Source organism: Natator depressus, chromosome 6 (assembly GCF_965152275.1).
Source record: "Natator depressus isolate rNatDep1 chromosome 6, rNatDep2.hap1, whole genome shotgun sequence".
Taxonomy (NCBI): Eukaryota; Metazoa; Chordata; order Testudines; family Cheloniidae; genus Natator; species Natator depressus.
This window is the reverse complement of record NC_134239.1, coordinates 107,492,348-107,512,963: the sequence shown is the minus strand read 5'-3', so window position 1 is coordinate 107,512,963 and position 20,616 is coordinate 107,492,348. Positions and strand designations below refer to the sequence as shown.

Genomic DNA, 20,616 nt, shown 5'->3' with positions numbered 1-20,616 from the left:
CATGAGTGGAATAATATGCTTGGACCAACTTGGTGCTTCCTGAGAAAAGAACATATTTATAATTGCTATTCTGAATCCAGAGATAGTATTACTATTTTCCCTGTATTGGGACATTTTTCTTGCTTTTTCTTTCATTTTGAGTTTTGTGTGAAAAATTGGGTAGGTGCTAACCAGCTCGGGACTAGCAGCCTCTGGGGTTTATCATGGTTGTAAGGACAGCTCATATTCCGGAAATGTTTACGCTAGGCTGACCAGATTGCAAGTGTCAAAAATCGGGACAGGAGGTTGGGGGTAATAGGTGCCTATGTGAGAAAAAGAGGCAACAATCGGGACATCTGGTCACCCTAGTTTGTGCTGTTGTTTGGCAAGGTATCCACAGCTCTATCACTTTCTTCTGTGGGCTCCTTGATGGTCCCATAACTCCTCTACCTCCGAGGCTTTCCGACACTTCAACAGGTTCTTAGCGACAGACCCTTGTGCTATTAATTTAGATGGAATATATAGGCCCAAAGAGCCAAAGGTATCAATGTGACCCTGAAAATGTCCAACATTAAAGAGTGTTGGACAAGGTTTAGTATACAGAAACTTCAACCTGCTTAATATGCTAACCTGATTTTTAAAGGGATGATTTATTACGGGCTCACCAATGATCTGAACAGAAGATAATCAGGTTCTTGTCCTGAAATCAGGCTACAGAATTCAACGCAGAGAGTTCAATATTTTGTAAGGACCCTCAGGGTGAGTGGCAAGCACACTCATGCTGAGAACAAAGCAGAGATTCTTATTAAAGGAAAAAGTCATTAAAGCTCCAGACCTCAGAATTAAAAAGAAATAATACCGTTCTAATAGTACCCATGGTAACATTCCTCACAAATGCTAATTAAACTAGCATATTAACACCCTTCTTGTGGACCTGGTGATAAGAGACACAGGACCAGCCTCGCCTCTGGCATGCTAGATGAGTCCGATGGTCCAAGTTCCTCAATGCTGAGATGGCGGAGAGCAGAGTCAGTGTTGAGTAACTAAGTTTTACTGCAAAAAATAAGCTGGTAGCTAAACAAAGGGGTACTAAAGATCTAAAAGAATAATTTCCATATGGTGGTTTGCCCTCTTATAGAGTCTTGGCACTATCCTGAATATTCATGTCAGTGCCCAATCTTCCATGCCCAAATCACATTTCCTCACCCCCATAATCTTAGGGTACACTTATTCTACAATACTCATACATATTAATGCCCATTATCTGATATCGTTACCTTTGGCCTGAACCGTTACTTCCATGTTCTTGTGGTGTACCTTGTGGTTATTAGTATGTCCCAGAATTGGTAAACACATTCAGTTTCCCAAAGTCTAAAAGGATAACCGGTAGGCCATTTATCTATGCCACAGGTTACAAACACTCATGCAAATTTGCTCTAGTTAATAATACAGGATCCAGGTTCCTGCATTACAGCTAAATATAATGATGTAATGTTTACAAAAATTATCCAGTACAAAAATATAAGCCATAGTAATATAATCAAACCAGCCAATAAAGACAGGATATATAATATAGCAACCTAGCAGGCTAGCCCTATGGACTACAAGTACCATGGAAAACACATCATCATTGAACATAATTTTAGTCTTTAATTAAAGATACAGAAAAGGAGGAAGAACAGTTAAATCATTTGAAAAGTATTAAGTAAGGCTTTCATTTTAATAACATCCCTTGTTTCCTTTTCAAAGGAACTCTCTCCCTTGTTTGACAGTCTCGTAGATCAGTGGTTTCAATTTGGGGTCCACAAACTATGTCTAAGGGGTCCATGAAAGGTTGTTGTTCCATAAAACAGTGGGTTTTCAACCTGTGGTCTGTGGATCCCTGGTGGGTCTGCATACTATGTCAGAGATTTCCAAACTAGTCTGCACCCTCATTTGAAATTTTTTAGGGGTCTGCAAAAGAAAAAAGGTTAAAAACCACAGTCTTTGATGGTATCAAAGATGGTAAAAATTGTCCTTTGGCGGGGGGAGAGAAGAAGTTAGTTGCATTCGGCTGGAGCTGTTGTTGAAGATGGGGAAGAAACACACAAAGGTGTATATTCGTCAGTCAAGGTGGCATATGGGATTTAGCCGAAACTGATGATGTCAACTGGTTCACTCTCTCTGGCTCAGTCTGCTCAAGACATCTTTCAGGATTAGAGAGAGAAAGTTCAGGGCCCTGGAGATGGTTGAGGTGGCAACTGTGAAGAGAAGCTTGTTCCTTCTCTTGTCTTTCAGTCAGCCAGCAGCCCAGTAGCCTTTCCCACTCAAAGTCTCTTTTTGAGGATCAGTAGGCGGAATCGCCCATCCCCTCATATTTTGTCCACAAATTAGGCCTAATTTCCAACACACCAATTTTGGTTCATTGACTTCGTCTCACACTGTTCTTGTTTATCAGGCATGATCTTAACGCAGTTCTTGGAGTATATTACTAGGCCTTTTTGTTTGGACTAATTCCATCTTTTTCACCTTTTCCCGTCAACATTATTGGCTATTGCATCACTTCTATGAACTGTTATTCACTTTTCACAGTTGAGGTCACAATTAGGTTATCTTTGTAGGACCAATTATCACAACAGCCCTCATCCGATAGGGCATCCAGACCTCTGCAATGTCCCCAGCTGGCCTTTAAGAAAAAAGGCATCTGGCACGGTCCCATATTAACCTCCAGCAACATACTTGGAGAGAAAGATAGAGTCCCTTTATTTGTCAGGGAGGATAGTCAGGGAGGAGCAATGCAAAAGCAGGGCTTGGAGCAACCTGAGCACAGAAACAGAGCATAACCACAGGCACATGCATTGAGCAGCCAGTGAATTGCTGCCGTTGGGCTGAAGAGCAAGCCTGCTAGCTTCCTCAGCCAACCAGGTGGGGCAATCCATCAGGTGGTCTAGTGGATGCATCCCAGCTGTGCTCATTTGGCTGGCAGGTGACTGAGCAAGTGCAACTGCAGAGCCTTATACCTGACTGCATGTGTACCTTAGGACATTACCGAAGACAGTAATGCTGTCGGAGTGATAGCATCAATGCGATAGACCAGATTATCATGCCCTTATTTATGCTGAATAGTACCTTAGCCCATGAGCTGTCCCACTGAAGTCAATGGGAACTCAGTGTAAGGGGCATTACAATCTGGCCCTACAGGAACAGATGGATGCTGTACCACATCACAGCTTGTCTTCTGCCCATCTTAATTGGAAGAGATAAAGAACACAGTTCAGCTCCAATTATCCTGAACTCCCTTTTATCCAAGACAGGGTCATGTTCCCCATCATCTATTAATTACCATCTATTTCTAAACAGTAGCGTTTTCCCAAGTAGTTCTTCCTTTAATTGAGATAGGCCATTTGGAAGCTAATCCAGCTGAGTGCTTTGTCAGGCATGGAGCACTGTCATATTACAATCTAGCTAATGTCAGCTGTAGAAGTAGTACAGGGTAATGCTAAGACACAGCACAACTTTTGCTTCCACTGTGTGTTCACTGAGCAACATGGACTGGGATTGGAGAGAAGGACAGTGTGAAAGAGAGTGAGAGACAGACAAGAAAGGAGGAAAGACCAGATATGGGCACATTTTTTGGCAAAAATGCCAAGTGAGCAATACCAAAATGTTTTACAAATTCATGGCAGTTTTGTCCAATTACTTTGGCTGAAAAAAACCCTAAAAAGAAAGTTCACAAAAAACTGAAATGCTTCATTGAAATTTTCAAAACGAAACGTTTCAATGTTTTGGTTCAAAACTTTTCATTTAGAAATTTACCTTCATTTTATTAAAAACCAAACAATTAAAAACATAAAAAAAGCTTGAAATCAAAACACTTTGTTCAATCCAATTTTTTTTTTTTTTTTTACTTTGAGTTGCCAAAAATTTTTTGTAAAAAATTCATTTTTTGCTCATTCTGAAACAATTATTTTCATCTACCGGTATTTTGGAATTGCCAATGAACCAGAAAATCCAGTATTTGCACAGGTCTACGATAGACAATAGATGTAGCTTCTGATCCCCGCCCCTGCCATTAGTTTTCATATGCTGAATCATATTCACAGCAAAGATAACATGCACTATTGCAGTTTACAGCATGGGTGGGGGAAATGATTTGGGTGCAGTAAGAATGAACTCAAGCTTTTACCCCCAAACTCAAACCAAAACTGCTGTACAATTCAACCAATTGTTTGATTCATTGTTTAAGTGCTCATGTGCTTCTGAACTTATGCGCAATGGTTCAATTGAAATCAGTGAAAAATCTGGACCAGGATTTGGCTTTAGGTTTGTTTGTCATCATATGTAGCAGAGTGAGAGATGATATTCTTGTGGTTTTTCCAAGTCTGATGAGAACTAAGCAGTACCGGATTAAAAGTCTGCTTTTTGCAAAGCTTTCAGATCAACAAGATTCAAATAAACATCCACACTGAAACTCCTAAACTTCTCCACAGTAATCATGGGGTGGGCTAACAACATTTTCTAAATAGCACCCCTCAAAAGTGATTGCAAAAATCTCTAAAATCCGTGGGGAAACTCCACCACCATTTGACTCCATTGCTCCCCACTCCCATTATTTTTGGGACCCTTTTGTAATGATCCGTGGTTTCAATATGCACACTACGCCGTCTTTTGGTCTAAAGGTTCCTGTATCCATAATTGTAAAGCTCTGCCCTGGCACCAGCTGAAATTCAAACCTCTGAAGCAGTTTTGCCATCACCACTTTAGCCTCCATCTGTTAAGGAGAAAAGAAAACTCGAAATCAGCAGATGCAAATATTGCTTTGGCTGAAGAGATTTAAATTGAAGACACTAGGCAATTCTGTAAAATACAGAGATTTAAAACGATACAAGCTACGGTATTATTGTAACTCCATTAGGGAAAGAGCTTCCCCTGTGAGGGGTGTTCCTCAGTCACCTGCAGTGTTCCCGAATTGGAGATAAACCAACAGACATATCTTTGTGTCTGTAATGTAAGTTCTAGGTCTTACTTGGAGACGAGGGTACGGATCAATCCACTTTAATAAGAGGATTGCCAGCGCAGGTATAACTGCATTTAGATGAGCCCCATTTGCAGCATGGGAGACTGGAAAAACAGAAGATTCCACACAAGAGCTACAGAGCAGGGAACAAACAGCAAGGCCAGCTTCCCTGCACGGTCCACAAATGTGCATCAGGACAGCCTTGGGGAGCCCAGCTCTAAGGGGAAGAGGCCAGGTCAGTAGCTTTGCCTCTATGCCTTTGGGCCTGTCTGATTGCCTATTGCTTCAGCAACATGGCACAGCATGTACCAATGAAGCAACAGTTAAAATTTGTTAGCTTAACAAAGAGAAGTTTAATGGGTGATCTGACTGCACGGGGAACAAATATTTAATAATGAGCTCTTCAAACTATTAGAGAAAGGTCTGACACGATCCCATGGCTGGAAGTTGAAGCTAGACAAATTCAGATTGGAAATAAGGCATAAATTTGTAATGGTGAACGTGATTAACCATTAGAACAATTTACCGGGGTTGTGGGGGATTCTCCATCACTGACCAGGAATTATTCTGGGGAAGTTCTATGGTCTGTGCTATACAGGAGGTAAGACTAGATGATCACAATGGTCCCTTCCAGCCTTGGAATCTATGAAAAAGGTGGGATACACCAAAACTTCAGAGGCTTGCGTACCTGTGAAAATATCTGTCCAATACAGGAACGGGGTCCCAAAGAAAATGGAAAATAGGTAAAATATGGCCTATGAGGAAAAAAAAAATTTTTTACAACATTTATTCTGATGGCTGCACTGGGATGAGAGATGCTGATTTATAAGTCAAATATTTCATCACAACTGTAATTTTAATTGCTTAGCAATAACTTCTTTACACCTCTGACTCATTAAGGCACCATCTTCTTAACCTAACAGCAGAACAGCATCATACGTCTTTGTGCCCATTTCCTGTTATATGGGGGAAATGACACTGTAAACTCTTGGGGGCAGGGACGGTCATTCATTGTATATTTGGATAGTGCCCAATGCAATGGGCCCCAATCTGATTTGGCCTGTGGGTGCTACTCCAGTCTAAATGTTAATAATAAATAATAATAATACCCTCCTTTGTAAAGTGCTTTGAGAACCGCAGATAAAAACCTGCTGTATAAAACACAAAATTATTATTATTAATAATAATGCTTGGATTTGCACCTGAGCATAAAGCTACAATAATAAACATATTTTCCCTGTTAAAGCTCTTACCATAATGGTTACTCAGTACGTTTTGGTAACATGGTAGTAAAATATACTCACTTTGGTGCATCTTTGCTAAATCGGTCAGGATTAAAGGTCAGCGGGTCCTTGAAAAACTTTTCCAGCCTTCCCATGACATATGTGCTGAACTGCCAATAAAATGTGTGTTTGCATTATTTATGAGATGCACACTGCTAAAGCCTCTCTGATGGCTCACAAGGACAAAAATAATTTTGTTTGTCTCTAACTAAACACTTTGCATCACCCTCCCCATCACTGGATCTGACGTACTGCCACGAACTGGGTCCAAAAGCCCCATTCACACCTTACTATTTTGGTCTTCAGTGCCCAATTCTCTGCTGCCGTAACTCCCCTGAAGTCAATGAACTATGCAACAGGGAATTCTGGCTCTGCAGTGTCTCACTCCATTGTGTGTGGACCTATAACCTGATACGTTTTCAATGCAGCCATCAAACTCACAAAGAGAGTAGTGTTTGCTGGAATTCTGATGCCTTCAATGATATTTTCCTTTCCTGTCCAACGTATGGTCCCTGAAACAGGAGGGTATAATCGGAGGGATTCTTTGAGAACCTGTGTCAGCACAGAGTAACAAAGAGTTAATTATTACAACATGGGGAGAAGAGAGATGATGTCAATTCTTCCCCCATAGTCTTTCCAATCAGGTCATTGATCTGGAGGGTGAACAATATAAGTAAGGCTGTAGCTAGAGAAGTTGATGGCTAGCAAGGCAGGTCAGCTAAATACATATACTTCTGCCCTTCTTACTGCCTTGTGTGTAAGGAGAACACTGTGAAAAAAAAACTCCACAGCAGCTAGATGAAGAGCCCAGGTCAACTGCCTTGGGCTTGTGGGGCTTAACACCACAGTGCTAAAAATAGCAGTATAAAGTCTATTACCACTCAAGCTGGTGCTCAGGCTCTGAAACCAGGTCAGTCACCCCAAGTCAGACTCTCTGGGGTGGAGTTCCAGACTACAAACCCATGTTGTCAAAATAATGGCAGAGATTCACTTGAAACATATAGTGAGTGAGAAGCCTAGTTCTATGCTCCGATAATAATTAAACGAAGCAGGCAAGGATTTTTGTGTGATTTCAGAGTGAAAACCCAAGAACATCTTTTCTCCCAAGGTTATGCTACCCTGAAAGCTCAGAATAGCTAGGACAAACACTGTCAGAATTGATCGCTGCTTTTGATTGTATAAAACTAAACCAGTTCAGAGTCCCCTAATGGCTGTGCTATGACATGGCAAAAGTGCTGCAAAACAACGCCAACTGCCCTTTGGCCTCATTCTCCTACTGTACCTGTGACAAGTACTCCAGCTTCCCAAGATCTTCATAGTCAATGTCCCTCTTGGCTCCAATAACCTCATCCACTTCAGCATGAAGTCTAGAGGTATAATGAAGGAGAAGCTGTAGTTACCGACATCCATTTCCTGCTAGGCCAGGTGAATGCTCTTTTTTTTTTTTTAAACTGTCCTAATATTGAGCATGACCTTGCTTTCCTCCCTCAGACAAAATGCCTATTGATTCCAAAGGCCGACTGCCTGAGCAAATATTCCAGGATCAGTACCATGGCAGTATTCATAAAGCATAATACAATCAAATGTGATAAATTCCATCTGCAGACAAGACCAGCTTTGTATAAAGGCTTCTAAATAAATTACTTAAATAGAATTGAAAAATCTCAGTTCCATGTTTTTTATTTTACAGTGTGAATTGCATTAAATATTATTTATTTTGGAACACAGGTTAGGATTTATTATGAATAAATACTGGTTATTTAATAGTCCTTATAATTATTATGGGGCACAAGAGTCAGAGAGCTGTCCTGGCAAACTAAGCATGGAGTGTACATACCTTTCTAGTATTTCAGGTTGCCGTCCCAGTTCCATTATTGTAAATGATAACTGATTAGCAGTTGTCTCATGACCTAAAAATATTGAGAATCTATTTAAAAAGCAACACTGAAAAAATTACTATTCTATACAAAATTAATGGCACCAATACAACTGTGACCACAAAACCAGAGGCCAGACTGAGGCCTCTTAAAAAAAAAAAAAAAAAAAAAGCCCCAAATGCTTAATTTTAATACTGTGCTAGGCAATAAATGAATGAAATCGTATAAATGTTGAGATATGCATGTAAGAGGCCTTCAACAATAAAAACCACAAACAGATTAAGCTGCAGATCAAGCCTATTATTTCTTGTCCTACTTTCAGTGGATACGGAGAAGAACAGATCTCCATCTTCTTTAAAACAGTCCTTAACATTTCTGAAGAGTATCAGGTCCCCCCTCAATCTTTTCTCTCAAGAATACACATATCAGGTTTTAAATCTTCCCCATAGTTCAGGTTTTCCAAACCTTTTACCATATTTGTTGCTCTTCTCTGGACTCTTCAATTTGTCCATATCTTTCCAGAAGTATGGTGCCCAGAACTGGACACACTACGCCACATCCGTGATGAGTACAGCAGAACAATTACCTTCAGTGTCTTACATAAGGCACTCCTATTATTACATCCCAGAATGATATTAGCCTTATAACATTGTTGTCTCACATTTAATTTGTGATCAACTAGAAGCCCCAGAGCCCTTTTCAGCAGTACTACTTCCTAGCCAGTTACTCCCAGTTGTGTGTTTGTGCATTTGATTTTGCCTTCCTATGTGTAGTAATTTTGCACTTGTCTTTATTGATTTGCATCTGGTTGATTCCAGACCAATTTGTCAAGGTCTTTTTGAATTCTAATCCTGTCCTCCAAAGTGCTAGCAATACCCCCCAGCTTGGCATCATTCATAATTTTATAAGCACGCTCTCCACTCCATTATCCAAGTCATTAATGAAAATATTGACTAGTTTTGGATGAAGAACAGACCCCTGAAGGACCCCATTAGATGTGTCCTCCCAGTTTGATAGAAAACCATTGATAACTATTCTTCGAGTATATTTTTTTCAGCACACTGTGCCCCCACTTTATAGGAATTGCATTTAGACCACATTTCCCTTAATGTCTTTTAGCTACTTTCAATGAGATCTAGGGGAGGAGACAGCATCATGAGACTAACCAGCTCTTTGCAGACCACCATCAAGTGCTGCTCTGTGGACCACAGTTTGGGAGCCACTGGTCCAGATAGTCTTGGCTTATGTTTATCTGATGAGTGGAGGGTTAAACGTCATTTTCTTATTTCTCACTCCAGATCTCACTCAAACTGGTTTTACACCACTATAACTTGCAATGGAGTTACTCCTGACCTACACCTGTGTCAGAGAGAGAATCAAGCCCTTAGTAACTCTCATGGTAGACCCCTGGGAATGAGAACTCTTTTCAATAGCTTCCCACATTATGTGTCAGAGTAATAAAGTAACTACCATACAAACCAGCAATGAAGAAAGTGACAAAGTTATCCAGAATAGTTTCATCATCTCTAGTCTCCTCCTGAGCTGCTGGGATAGGAAACAAAGTAGTTATAAAAGTTCACTTTGCCCCTTTAACAACATTTTTGGGACAATGGGGGTGGGAGGGAGGGGGGCTAGAAGGGTGGGGGAGGCTCAGTGGTGACCTGGAACCCAAGTTCTGATTCCAAATGTAAAAAGAGGTATATGTTAAACTCAGAAAGGGGCAAAATCTCCAGGACAAGGTCCCACTTGTAAACAAACTCTTGTTTGGATCTTCAGCTTGGAAGAAACATTCCTGAACATGTTAGAAAGGTCTGTAATTCAAAGTTCAGATCCAGAAGTGAATCCCCAAATTTTGGGTGTGTTTGGATCCACTGTTTAACCCTGCAAAACAACTCACAGAATAATGAAATCAGAGAAAGTTGAGTTTCCTACCATCCCCTTTCAGGATCTGTGTAAGAATATCTTGTGGGACTTCCTCCCCATTCTGGATGGCCTGTCGCCTCTGCTCAATGCATTCCTTTCCTACACGGCGCAGCAGTCTCACACTTTCCCGGATCTCCTTTATCAATTTTTGTTTTCCTGGCATGTACTGAATATAAAATGCACTTGGTCATTTTACTAGCTTTGCAGAATAAACCAAAGAGGTGTAGAGACTAGAGCTAGTCAAAACTGTTTTAAATAAAAAATTGGGTTTGATTAAATGAAATTTTTTGCTAAAAAATATTTGCTCTCCATGGAAAAATTAGATTTTTGTGTTGAAAGACCAAATGCTTGAAAACTGAAATATTTCAATTTGGATATGCTGCCGTAGCACCCCACAGCAGCTGTAATTCAGTTCAGCTGCCTCATGCGCCATGGCCAAGGACTCCCAGGAAGTATCAAAATGTACCCTCTCCTGCATCATGGGAGATGTAGTCTAACCAGGGTGTCTGACCTATAGAGGCGAATGGGAGCACAAGGCATCTGAACTACAACTCCCATGAGACACTGTGGCAGCATTTTCAAATCAAAATATTTCGGTTTTCAGTTGAAAAGTTTTGGTATATGAATTTTTGCTAAAAAAAAAAAAAAACACCACACGTTCACAGGAAGAAAACCCTTTTTCTAACCAGCTCTAGTAAAGACCATGATCCTTTTTTCAGATACATTTATGTTTCTATTCAGAGAGAGAGAGAAGATAAGACAATATTTTGTTCAGTGCATGAGTTTCTTAAATTGCTACTGAAATTTTATTTCAAAGAGAGAGGAAAGGAAAGACACAGGAACCATTTCAATCTGTTGATCCTTTTTCTATTGCGAAAGGGCCAAAACACACAACCCCTGCCCACTGTGCTCACCAGTCAATATGCATGCAGTGACTACAGCTTCACTCTGAAGAGAGCATTAACTTAAGTGAGATGTGTACGGACCTGCACAAATGGGACACGTATCTCGTTCATTCCTTTCATGACCATGGACACGGCATGTGGGAAAGGTGTCTGATCATCCTGCAGCGTGTTTAATTCTATGCCAAAGGCCACCTGAGGATATTGAGAGAAAGAGGCAGCTATTTGCTGATTAAATCCTTCTGCTTATTGCATCTATAATTAAAAAACACATGAATAGACCCATGCCCTGTTCCTATATCATGCTAGTACCTAAGGGTTACATTCTACCTTTAGACACAGCCCTGAGCAAAGGGTGGTATCTAAAGCCCAGAAGCAGCCCCTGGGAGAGAGAGAGAGAGAGAGAGGGGCTCAGAGACACCGCTCTGTGTCACACTACTTACCCAACGGGGGTAGTCATTTACTGCTCCCTTCTACCAACCTCGTGCTGGCTCCTGCAGAGAGGGTGCAGCCATGGCAAGTTTTTGTTGATGCATAATGGCCATGAAACACTATACACACATATGAATTAAACACTGACATGTTCCTTTGAGATTGGAGGAGAGGGAGAAGAAGACACAGACCTGGAGAGCTCTCTCAGGCTATGTCTACACTGCAGGCGTGATCTGCAGCTTGGGTACACGAAAGTTAGTACACCAAAAATGGCAATGTAGGCTTCAGCATGGGCTGTACCAGCCCATCTGGGGCTCTGGGTATGCACTCATGCTGCTAGTCCACACTGAATTCCTGCTACTTTTAGCATGCTAGCTAGATGAAAGCTAGCACTGGTATGGCTACATGAGGTGCAAATCACACCTCCAATTGCACAGTACACACAGCCTGAGGGTAACAGCCCCTGAGCAAAATTTTCAAAACATGCCGAAGTCCTATTTCCAAAGCACATAAGTCACTTAGAGGCTTCTAAAGTGGGACTTAAAACACTTTTGAAAATGTTTCCCCTCCGTCCCTTACTGCAGATCAGATTCTGCCACCCTTGGGCAGGTTGAGTGGTAACTTATTCCGTGAGTAGTTATCTTACTTCATACTGATGTCAGTGGGTCTAGTTATGGAGTACGCTACTACTCTACCTGTGTAGGGGTGGTACGCTCTCACCCTGAATTAGACTGGCATTCAGGGGAAAGTTTTCTGTTTCATAGCTACAGCCCCTTGATTTTGGTCTAGGTATCTGCACTACAACTGTTCTGTCACTTACAGTGAAAAAAGGACATCAGACTGTCTGTACCTTTGCAAGAACATCCAGAGTCACTCGGCTCATCATGCTCATGATGTCCAGTTCAGTTTTTCCATCTGCTTTTTCCTCTAGCTTCTCCATCAGCTCCTCTACTTTTTCATTAAAGGTTTCCATCAAACCAATCAGGTAGCTGGACAATTAAAAAAAATATTAGTGATGGGGCATCTTTGTTCAGAGAAAAATTATCTTCGCTTATTTTACAAAGGAAAATTTAGAGAATAAAAATTTTTCAAATGATATTTTAAACCCTAAACTAGTTACATACATTTTTCCAAATTAAAGAAAACACCTGGTATAATCACTTGCTTAAGCACAATAGAACGAGCTAAATTCTGCTTGCACTACTTCTGTGGAATTCAATCCTGCCAGAGATAAGAATAACCACGGAATGAATCACTTTCAGAGCAAAGGACTTGATTCAAAGCCCACTGAGGTCAATGGAAAGACTCCCACTGACTCCAGTGGGCTTTGGATCAGACCTGAAATGAAACATAATGCCTAGACTTAGCTTACCTTTCCCTCTGAGCATAGGCACTGAATTTTGTTTTTCCCGGGGTGCTCCACCCTTGCTCCACTCTGAGGCCCCGCCCCTACTCTGCCTCTTCCCACCCTGCTCTGCCACCTCTCGAGGCCCCTGCCCACCTATTGCTCTCCACCCTCCCCCATACACCTCCCGCCAGCTGCCAAACAGCTGTGGCTGGTGGGTGCTAAGCACCCACTATTTCTTTTCCGTGGGTGCCTGAGCCCCAGAGCACCCACGGAGTCGGTGCCAATGCCTTTAAGTACACACACATGAGGAAAACTAAACAAAAACCCTACACAATAATAAAGATGTTTCTCCTAAAGACTGGAAGCAAAGGAGACAAGTGGTATTTGAAGTCACTCTTTAGATCCTTGAGAGGCGCTCAGATAGGACATATGGTGTCATCACTAGGTGTCTAGATAGATAGCTCTGCAAAACCTGCTGCTGCTACTATTGTCATTGGGTGTATATGGATGTAAGTGGGAGAATGAAATTAGTCTCTATTTACTGTACGTACAATACAGCCAAGTTATGGTTGCCATGAGAACAATGCATTAAACTTTGGATAAAATGAGAACTATCCACTGAATGACTGCAGTTACTTCTAAATTGAAAATAATTGGGGAAGGGGGAGAAATACCTGACACATTTTAATAACTCCCCTCTAGAGACAATAGAGAGCTAATCTCAGATATAGATTTGCCTTACGTTCGGCTGAAAGCTGGATCCATAATTCTCCGTTGCTTGTACCAGTGATCATGGTTAAGATCAGTCACTAAACCATTCCCTAAAAATCTAACAAAAAGATGAGGATTAAGGAAAAGAAAAAGTTTCTGGCAAGGGATTTGATATGAAGTTTTCAATTCTTTCAAGCCACATGTATAGCAGCCTTTCCGCATCTGCCTGAGCTCTCATTAGCCTACTCGGTTTTATATTAGGGAAATATATTGTAATTTCCAATTATAAATATGTTCTTTTCTCAGGAAGCACCAAGTTGGTCCAAGCATATTATTCCACTCATGCCACTGAAGGAGGAAATGACTTTAAAAGACAGCTGGGTTTGTACAGTGCCTAGCACAACTGGACCTTGATCCATGACTGGAGGGTCCTAGATACTACCACGTGCAAAATCATAAATAATCATATCTGAAGTTCCACATTATATGTTTCAGGTTTCAGAGTAGCAGCCGTGTTAGTCTGTATCCGCAAAAAGAAAAGGAGTACTTGTGGCACCTTAGAGACTAACCAATTTATTTGAGCATAAGCTTTTGTGAGCTACAGCTCACTTCATCGGATGCATTCAGTGGAAAATACAGTGAGGAGATTTATATACACACAGAACATGAAAAAATGGGTGTTTATCATACATATATTTCCCCATGTTTATTCCCCCCCCCCCCGTTCCTCAGATGTTCACTACAGAAGGTTTTCTTCCTCCCTCTCCCCCGCTCTCCTGCTGGTAATAGCTCATCTTAAGTGATCACTCTCCTTACAGTGTGTATGATAAACACCCATTTTTTCATGTTCTGTGTGTAGATAAATCTCCTCACTGTATTTTCCACTGAATGCATCCAATGAAGTGAGCTGTAGCTCACGAAAGCTTATGCTCAAATAAATTGGTTAGTTTCTAAGGTGCCACAAGTCCTCCTTTTCTTTTTTCATTATATGTTTCAGTAGATCATGCTAGCAGGGCAGGATAATTTCCCCCTCTCTGATGAAAACCAGCAGCTGAATACCCTCATGCACAATGGAATGATTCAATCATGTAAAGGGCAACCAGTGATTGATTTATTTTTTAAAATAGTCTTGTGCAAAGTTTCATCTGCTTTGGGTTTAGCTCATAGGAGCCCAACTGTTCTGAGTCTAGGTGCATATCCCACAGGGGAGGGATGTGAAAGATAAAGGACTTCCATGCGTACTCTCCATTGTTCCACTAGGAAGACACTTGATTCTGTTTGAGTCTCATCAAGTTAATATAATGGGTGCCTTGTGCCCAGTTGTGACTGGAGTTTAGCCACGGATCCCAATTTAAAGTCAAATCCAGAATCGATCAAAGCAAATTGAATCCCTTCCTCCCGTTTTATTAATTTCTAAATTTGTTTTAAGCACACAATGCTTTTCATTGGAGTTGGCCTACCTCACGCCAAATAGAGCATAGAGTTTACCATATGTTATTCTATCCTTCGGGTACTGTGGTATCATCAGGAACTCCTAAAATGAAATCCCACAGTCAGCAAATATAAAGTGCAATTCGTTTCCCAAGTAGACTGTAAAGAGCCATTCGAGCATTCAATACTTTCTTTGTTTTATCAAAAGTCCACAGGCAACAGGCTCACAAATCACACAAACTTGCCCCGTGAACTATTAGGAAGGAACACATTTGTCTGCCAGAGTTATTTTAGATGGTTTGGCTCCCTCATTTGTACACTTACAGAATTTAAGGCTTCTCTGCAGGCCTAGCCCTAGAACACCTTTCCTCCCAGGATCTGAAACTGCCTTACAAAAGTTGCTCAAATCTCACATCACTATTATTCCTATGATTCAGAAGGGGAAACTGAGGCATCTAGCAGTTAGTGGACTAGTTTTTGGAAGTGTTGAGCACCTGCAGCTCCCATTGACTGCAGTAAGTGCTGCGGGCATCCACTATCCTGTAAAGCGATGTCACAGGTGGCTTAAATCAAGGCAACAGTATAAGTCAAATGGTACAGCAAGAACTAGAACCTCTGGCTCCTAACCTCATACTCCAAACACTGCACAACACCCTTTCATTTTATAGGAGGACAGATGGCTGGGTGGATGGATAGGATGATTCCAGTCAGATGATTTACACAGTACCTTTACTCCTTCTGGACTTAGGACCATTAGCGAGACTCTGTGAAAAGCATTAAAACGCATAATGGGGCCATACTCCTCTGCCCTACAACAGAAAGGAAGGAGAAGAATTATGGTGCAAAATAACACATCAATCATGTGTGAAATGAAAACACCCTCAAAGGAACACAACACAGTGTAATGCGCACTGCTATCGTCACACCTAGGCAAAGCACTTACAGCAAGACCTGACTCTGTCACTGACTTGCTGAGTGACCCTGGGCAAACCACTTACTCTCCTTGTGCCTCAGTTTCCCAATTTGCGATATAGGGTTAATGATGCCAGCATGTCCCCCTCTCCTGTGTAACACTGGGTGGCGGTGTGGTCCAGTAAAATAAAAGTTATTGAGATATAACAACTTACCATTGTATGAAGAGATCAAGTGCCAGCTCATTTTTCTTTAGCATCCTCCAGACGATTGGCAGGTGTCCCAGTAAAAAGCTGGAGAAAACAAAACTAGATCTTAGTCTAATCGTAAGGCTGAAACACTACTCTCTGTCCATAGGACTCAAGTGGCTATGGACGGAATGAAATATGGGAGACAGATTTAAAGGCTGGAAGGGACTTGGCAGAATGTGTTGGTTCAGCTCCCAGAACGTGCAGGTCTTCCTGAGGCAGGGAACATTGCCATTAACTTTGCTGTGCAAACTGACACAAGTTAGACCTTACGTATCAATTTCTCCATTTGTAATAACGGCGATCATGTTTATTTGCCTTTGAATGTGCTTTAAATCTTCATTTGAGGACAAGCGTAGATCATATTAATGAGTGTGTATTTTTAGACACATTGATCTCATGTGGCTTGTAAGCTTTTGTAGAACTTAGTCACATTGTTCTGGTTTCCGTTGATGTGCTGTCTGCATTGCTTGTATTTTCTTTCCTTTTAAGAAAGCACACCCACAACCCATAGCCCCTCCTAAAAGACACATTCCCCGCCACCCCCTTCCCTCATGTTTACAAGGCAAGACTCTCTCAATTGTTCTGCAGAGTTCTCTGCATTCTGTAGGAAGGTCTGTGAACAGAGACTGAGCACAAAGAGTCTGCTGTTCTGTAAAATGAGAGAGTCTTTTGTCTGTGTAAGAATCTGAGATGTTTGGGATTACAGGTGGTAACTGTCTTGGCATCAGTGACAAAGGGACCCAGTGCCTTCAGTCTAATATTCCTGAATCCATGCTGTAGTTGTTATACAATTGTATGTACAGAAGAGAGAATGTGGGCCCAACTTTGAACTTCTTTACACCATGGTAACTCAGTCAGTGGTGTTACAGTGATGTAAGTATGATTAGAATTGGCCCCTCTCTGTCTACATGTTCTGGTTCGTTCAAATTATGAAATAAAGAGGAAAAATTAGAAGGGAAAGTACTGGCTAATATGGAAATTACATAAACGAATAAAAGGCGTTGATCCATCAAATGCATCAGCTTTATTTAAAACCCATGTGTCAATTCCTTTAGAGGCGAGTTGAGAATTCCCACTGACTCTGTATACATCTGAAGTAGGATCTGGCTCAGCAGCTTCCTACTCCAATTTCTCAAAAAGCCAACAAGCTGTGCTTAAGGGGATCAGTTTTCCAAATGAGACACAGATAGCTGCACTGCTGTTCTCTTTAAAGTAAACAAGTTATAATAAAAAAAAAACACAGGTTCCCTTTCTTTATACTAGATTCTTTTAGTTACTTAAAAATGTCAAGCATTTAACAAAATTACCCAACCATTTATAACAAACCCTTTTAACCCTTTGTGTGTGTGAGTCAGTGGAGTTCCCTTCTAGTAACTGGCCCAAAAAGGACAGGATCCCTGCTGCTAACAGTTAGCTAAAGAAATTCTCCTTTAGCTGAGGTATCAGAAACCTGTGTGTTTTGAGCATAAAGGAGCAAGGTTGTAGCCCTGGTTCCCCTTGTGCATGTCTCATTTGTTGACTGTCGTTGTTGTCCTCACCACAAATATTTTTCTTCAAATTTCCCACCAATGCAAGCCCGCCAGTGCCAGAGTCACTGGCGGTAACAATGGTAGGAATGCTTGTATACATTGGCTGCCAGTGGTTTAATTCACTATGACAGAGGAAAGATGGCCAAATGGTTAGTGCACTAGCCCGGTACTTATGACAGCTGGTTTCAATTCCCTGCTCTGTCAAAAACATTCTGTGTCACCTTAGACAAGTCACTTTGTTGCTCTGTCTCAGCTCCCCATTGGTAAAATTCGTATGAGAAGAACAATGTTAAAAGCGTGTGAAGGGCTCACCACAGTGATAAGAGCTTACCATAGATAGTATTGTCCAGCTGTGCTTAAAGCAGTTCTAGCTGTTGGAATACTGGTGGCAAAGATGGCCTGTCTACACTCATGCTCCCGCTGTTTGAGCGGCACTGGTGCTTGAGAAAGGTCTAGTATAGGCAATGCCACTGTCTGAATCTTCCCCTATGTATGCTCTGGCCCAGTGGCTGGCTGATGGGGACGTAACATGCCAATGGTCCTACTCTAGATCACTTCCCCACCCCCACGAACCCTCCCACGGAAAGGACAGCACCATATTTTCTTCCACTTATGCTTTTTTGATCAATGGGACACTTGGTGGGACTCAACACATAAAGTTAAGCATATGCAGAAGGGTTTGCAGGATCAGGGCCTAAGATAATACAGACCATATATTCTTCACACAGGCCACTGGCATATTTTTTTAAGAGGTTGTCGGTGTGCCATGCTAATTAACACAGAGAGCACTGTGTGGCCCTAAATGACTAAACCAGCATACCTGAGTCACACATCTGCCTCATTTCACACCCCTGTGTCATTTCAAGTCCATTGTTTTCCAGAGCTCTGCAGTGATTCTTGGAGTGCAGAGGATTCTTTCCAGAAATCCCTGACTCCAATTGGCTGTGGGGGGAGGGGGTTCAGCATCTCACAGGACTGGGCTCTTAAAAATGGTTTCCTTTATCACACGAACAAAGATTCAGATCAAAGGACTACAAGGGGACTAGAACACTCATTAAATTCCTGGATTCCTGACACCTATTGTGCACCACGCTGATACCTTTGTTCAGGTTGGGATGTATCGGCATGTGACAATTATCCAAAAAATGTCCATTTGGAAAGACATCTGTTTTTCCATGTTTCCCTTTAGAATCCTCATGTGAAATAAGCCTTTGATGGGATAACCAAAGATGTGAGCCATTCAAGTGAGAAAAATGGCACAAAACCCCAATGCAAGGATTGCTTTCACACCTATTCAGCGGCATGTTTTAATTTAAAAGTGCTCATAAATGAAGGCTCAGAGCACCTTAAACCATTTACCCACCATTTCTATTCTAAAGTATACAAGAGGGCATCAAGACCAAATAAAGCTGATACTAGGAGCCACACAAATCTCAATAGAGTGCATAATACAGCCATGCTGGAAATTAAAAAGGGATATGGAGATCACAAGCCTTGTGCTGAAGGATCCTACCTGGGCTGATCGCTGAAAATCAAACCAAAAATCCTTAAGGAGAAACAGACAAATAAACAACCAAAACTTACCTTACATGGTGCCACAGACCTGGAAAGCAATTTTGATCTAACTACCAACAGGACTAGAGCTGGCATATCCCTAATATTAATTTGTAGACTCTGAATAGAAAGACATGATAACTGCAGTTACACAACCAAACCTGATATCCTGGCGTGGCTGCTTATGCAACAGAATGCTATTACTGTGTCTGCTCACAGACTGGTATGTCCCCAGTTTACTAGGGCACACAGGCCCAAAGCTAAGGTGAAATAAGCAGCCTCAATATCGCTACATGAGCTGTTTCTCCTTGTTGCAGCAAAGCCACTTTGGTGCTTCAGGTCTCTTCACCACTGTTCATATCTGTTGACCCTTGTTTTTTGGCCAAACCAGAATGCCTACGCTGTAAGGAAAGAATATGCTGAAGCGGGTGAAATTATTGTCAGCTGATGTGGTCCAAACATTCTGATATGACCACGGGGGGGGGGGGGGGGGCTTTGTGGCCAACAGGGTCAGTTTAAAGACAGTGTACTGACAGAAACAGAGCTTCAAACGTAACTGGTGCGCTAGCCCGGAGATGGATCCCAACCCCCTCTCCGGGATTGCCAGAGCCCAAATCCTACAAATGCAACGCAAAGCCAAACCCTCCAGGTAAAAGATTTAAAGTGCCTCTAAAGAGGCTTTTACCCCCCCCAGCATAAAAGGAGAAATCCTGACCTCATTCAAGTCAGTGGCAAAGCTCCCACTGACTGTGCCGGAGCCAGTTCTGCACCCAAAGCGGGTCAGGCCAGCATGCCTGCTCCGCAATACCAGCAAGGTCACAGGCAGCCCTCCTGGAGGGAGAGCAGCCCCCTCCCCTATTTCCTCATTGGGCCATGCTGGCATTAGCAGGGCAGCAGATGGGCCCCGATGCACCCAGGCTGGTGAAAAGGGAGAACCTGCCACCCCCAGGGGACCAGGCACGGGGGTGGCAAAAGGCGGGGGGGTGCTATTGAGATGCCTGAAACAGCAAGATCCTCGCCTCCCCCCGAGCCCCTGTCCCTCCCCGGGGCTGGCTGCTGGCCTCCCGCTCACCTCGCTCTCGGGGCGCCGGGGATGTGATCGTACTTCGCGTGGATGGCTCGCACGTAGCAGCAGTAAAGTCCGAAGGCCAGGAGGCAAAGCGAGAGCAAGAGGAGCAGCAGGGCCCCCAGCCCCTCCATAGCCGCGGCTAGATCGCTGGGCAGCCCCCGCCCGCCTCTCCGCTCGGCTCGGCCGGGCGGGTTTCCGACTCCCTGCCGGGGCCCTGCCCTTCAGGGGGAAGGCAGAAGGCGCCGCAAGGCTGGGCTTAAAGAGACAGGGCAGCCCTGCCGCGCCTGCCCCGGCAGCGCCCAGGTCCAGCCCCGGCTCTTCGGCCTCCCCGGGCTGGGCCCTGCAAAGCCAAGGAGTCTGTAACAGCCTGTACCCAACCCGGCCCAAGTTCCCCCGCGAGAGCCTTGCTGCTCTTCTCG

General features: G+C 42.6%; 1 protein-coding gene across 6 annotated transcripts; it reads right to left on the bottom strand.

Annotated features, from left to right (window-relative positions):
* Positions 1 to 1,686: 1,686 nt before the first annotated feature.
* On the bottom strand, positions 1,687 to 20,506 carry CYP46A1 (cytochrome P450 family 46 subfamily A member 1). 6 transcript variants are annotated; one of them, XM_074956216.1, is made up of 15 exons: positions 20,201 to 20,506; positions 16,010 to 16,087; positions 15,610 to 15,691; positions 14,912 to 14,985; positions 13,483 to 13,569; positions 12,243 to 12,381; positions 11,045 to 11,155; positions 10,068 to 10,224; positions 9,606 to 9,680; positions 8,096 to 8,168; positions 7,541 to 7,625; positions 6,700 to 6,810; positions 6,280 to 6,368; positions 5,664 to 5,730; positions 1,687 to 4,729 (listed from the first exon to the last, which is right to left on the bottom strand). In XM_074956216.1, exons 1-15 carry the CDS (start codon positions 20,326 to 20,328, stop codon positions 4,568 to 4,570), a joined length of 1,518 nt encoding a protein of 505 aa, XP_074812317.1. In that variant the 5' UTR covers positions 20,329 to 20,506; the 3' UTR covers positions 1,687 to 4,567. The 6 variants fall into 6 exon arrangements, with proteins under 6 accessions (XP_074812317.1, XP_074812318.1, XP_074812319.1 ...); XM_074956217.1 differs by having other exon boundaries at positions 9,606 to 9,677; positions 20,201 to 20,505; XM_074956218.1 differs by having other exon boundaries at positions 9,615 to 9,680; positions 20,201 to 20,503.
* Positions 20,507 to 20,616: the final 110 nt, after the last annotated feature.

Excerpts from the sequence above, each read along its gene's own strand:
- CYP46A1 (XM_074956216.1), bottom strand. The coding sequence starts at position 20,328 with ATGGAGGGGCTGGGGGCCCTGCTGCTCCTCTTGCTCTCGCTTTGCCTC. Across the intron at positions 9,681-10,067 it reads ACAGATCCTGAAAGGGGATG|CAGCTCAGGAGGAGACTAGA; the intron begins GTAGGAAACTCA and ends TTCCTATCCCAG. Across the intron at positions 6,369-6,699 it reads CAGCAAACACTACTCTCTTT|TTCAGCACATATGTCATGGG; the intron begins GTGAGTTTGATG and ends TTTTATTGGCAG.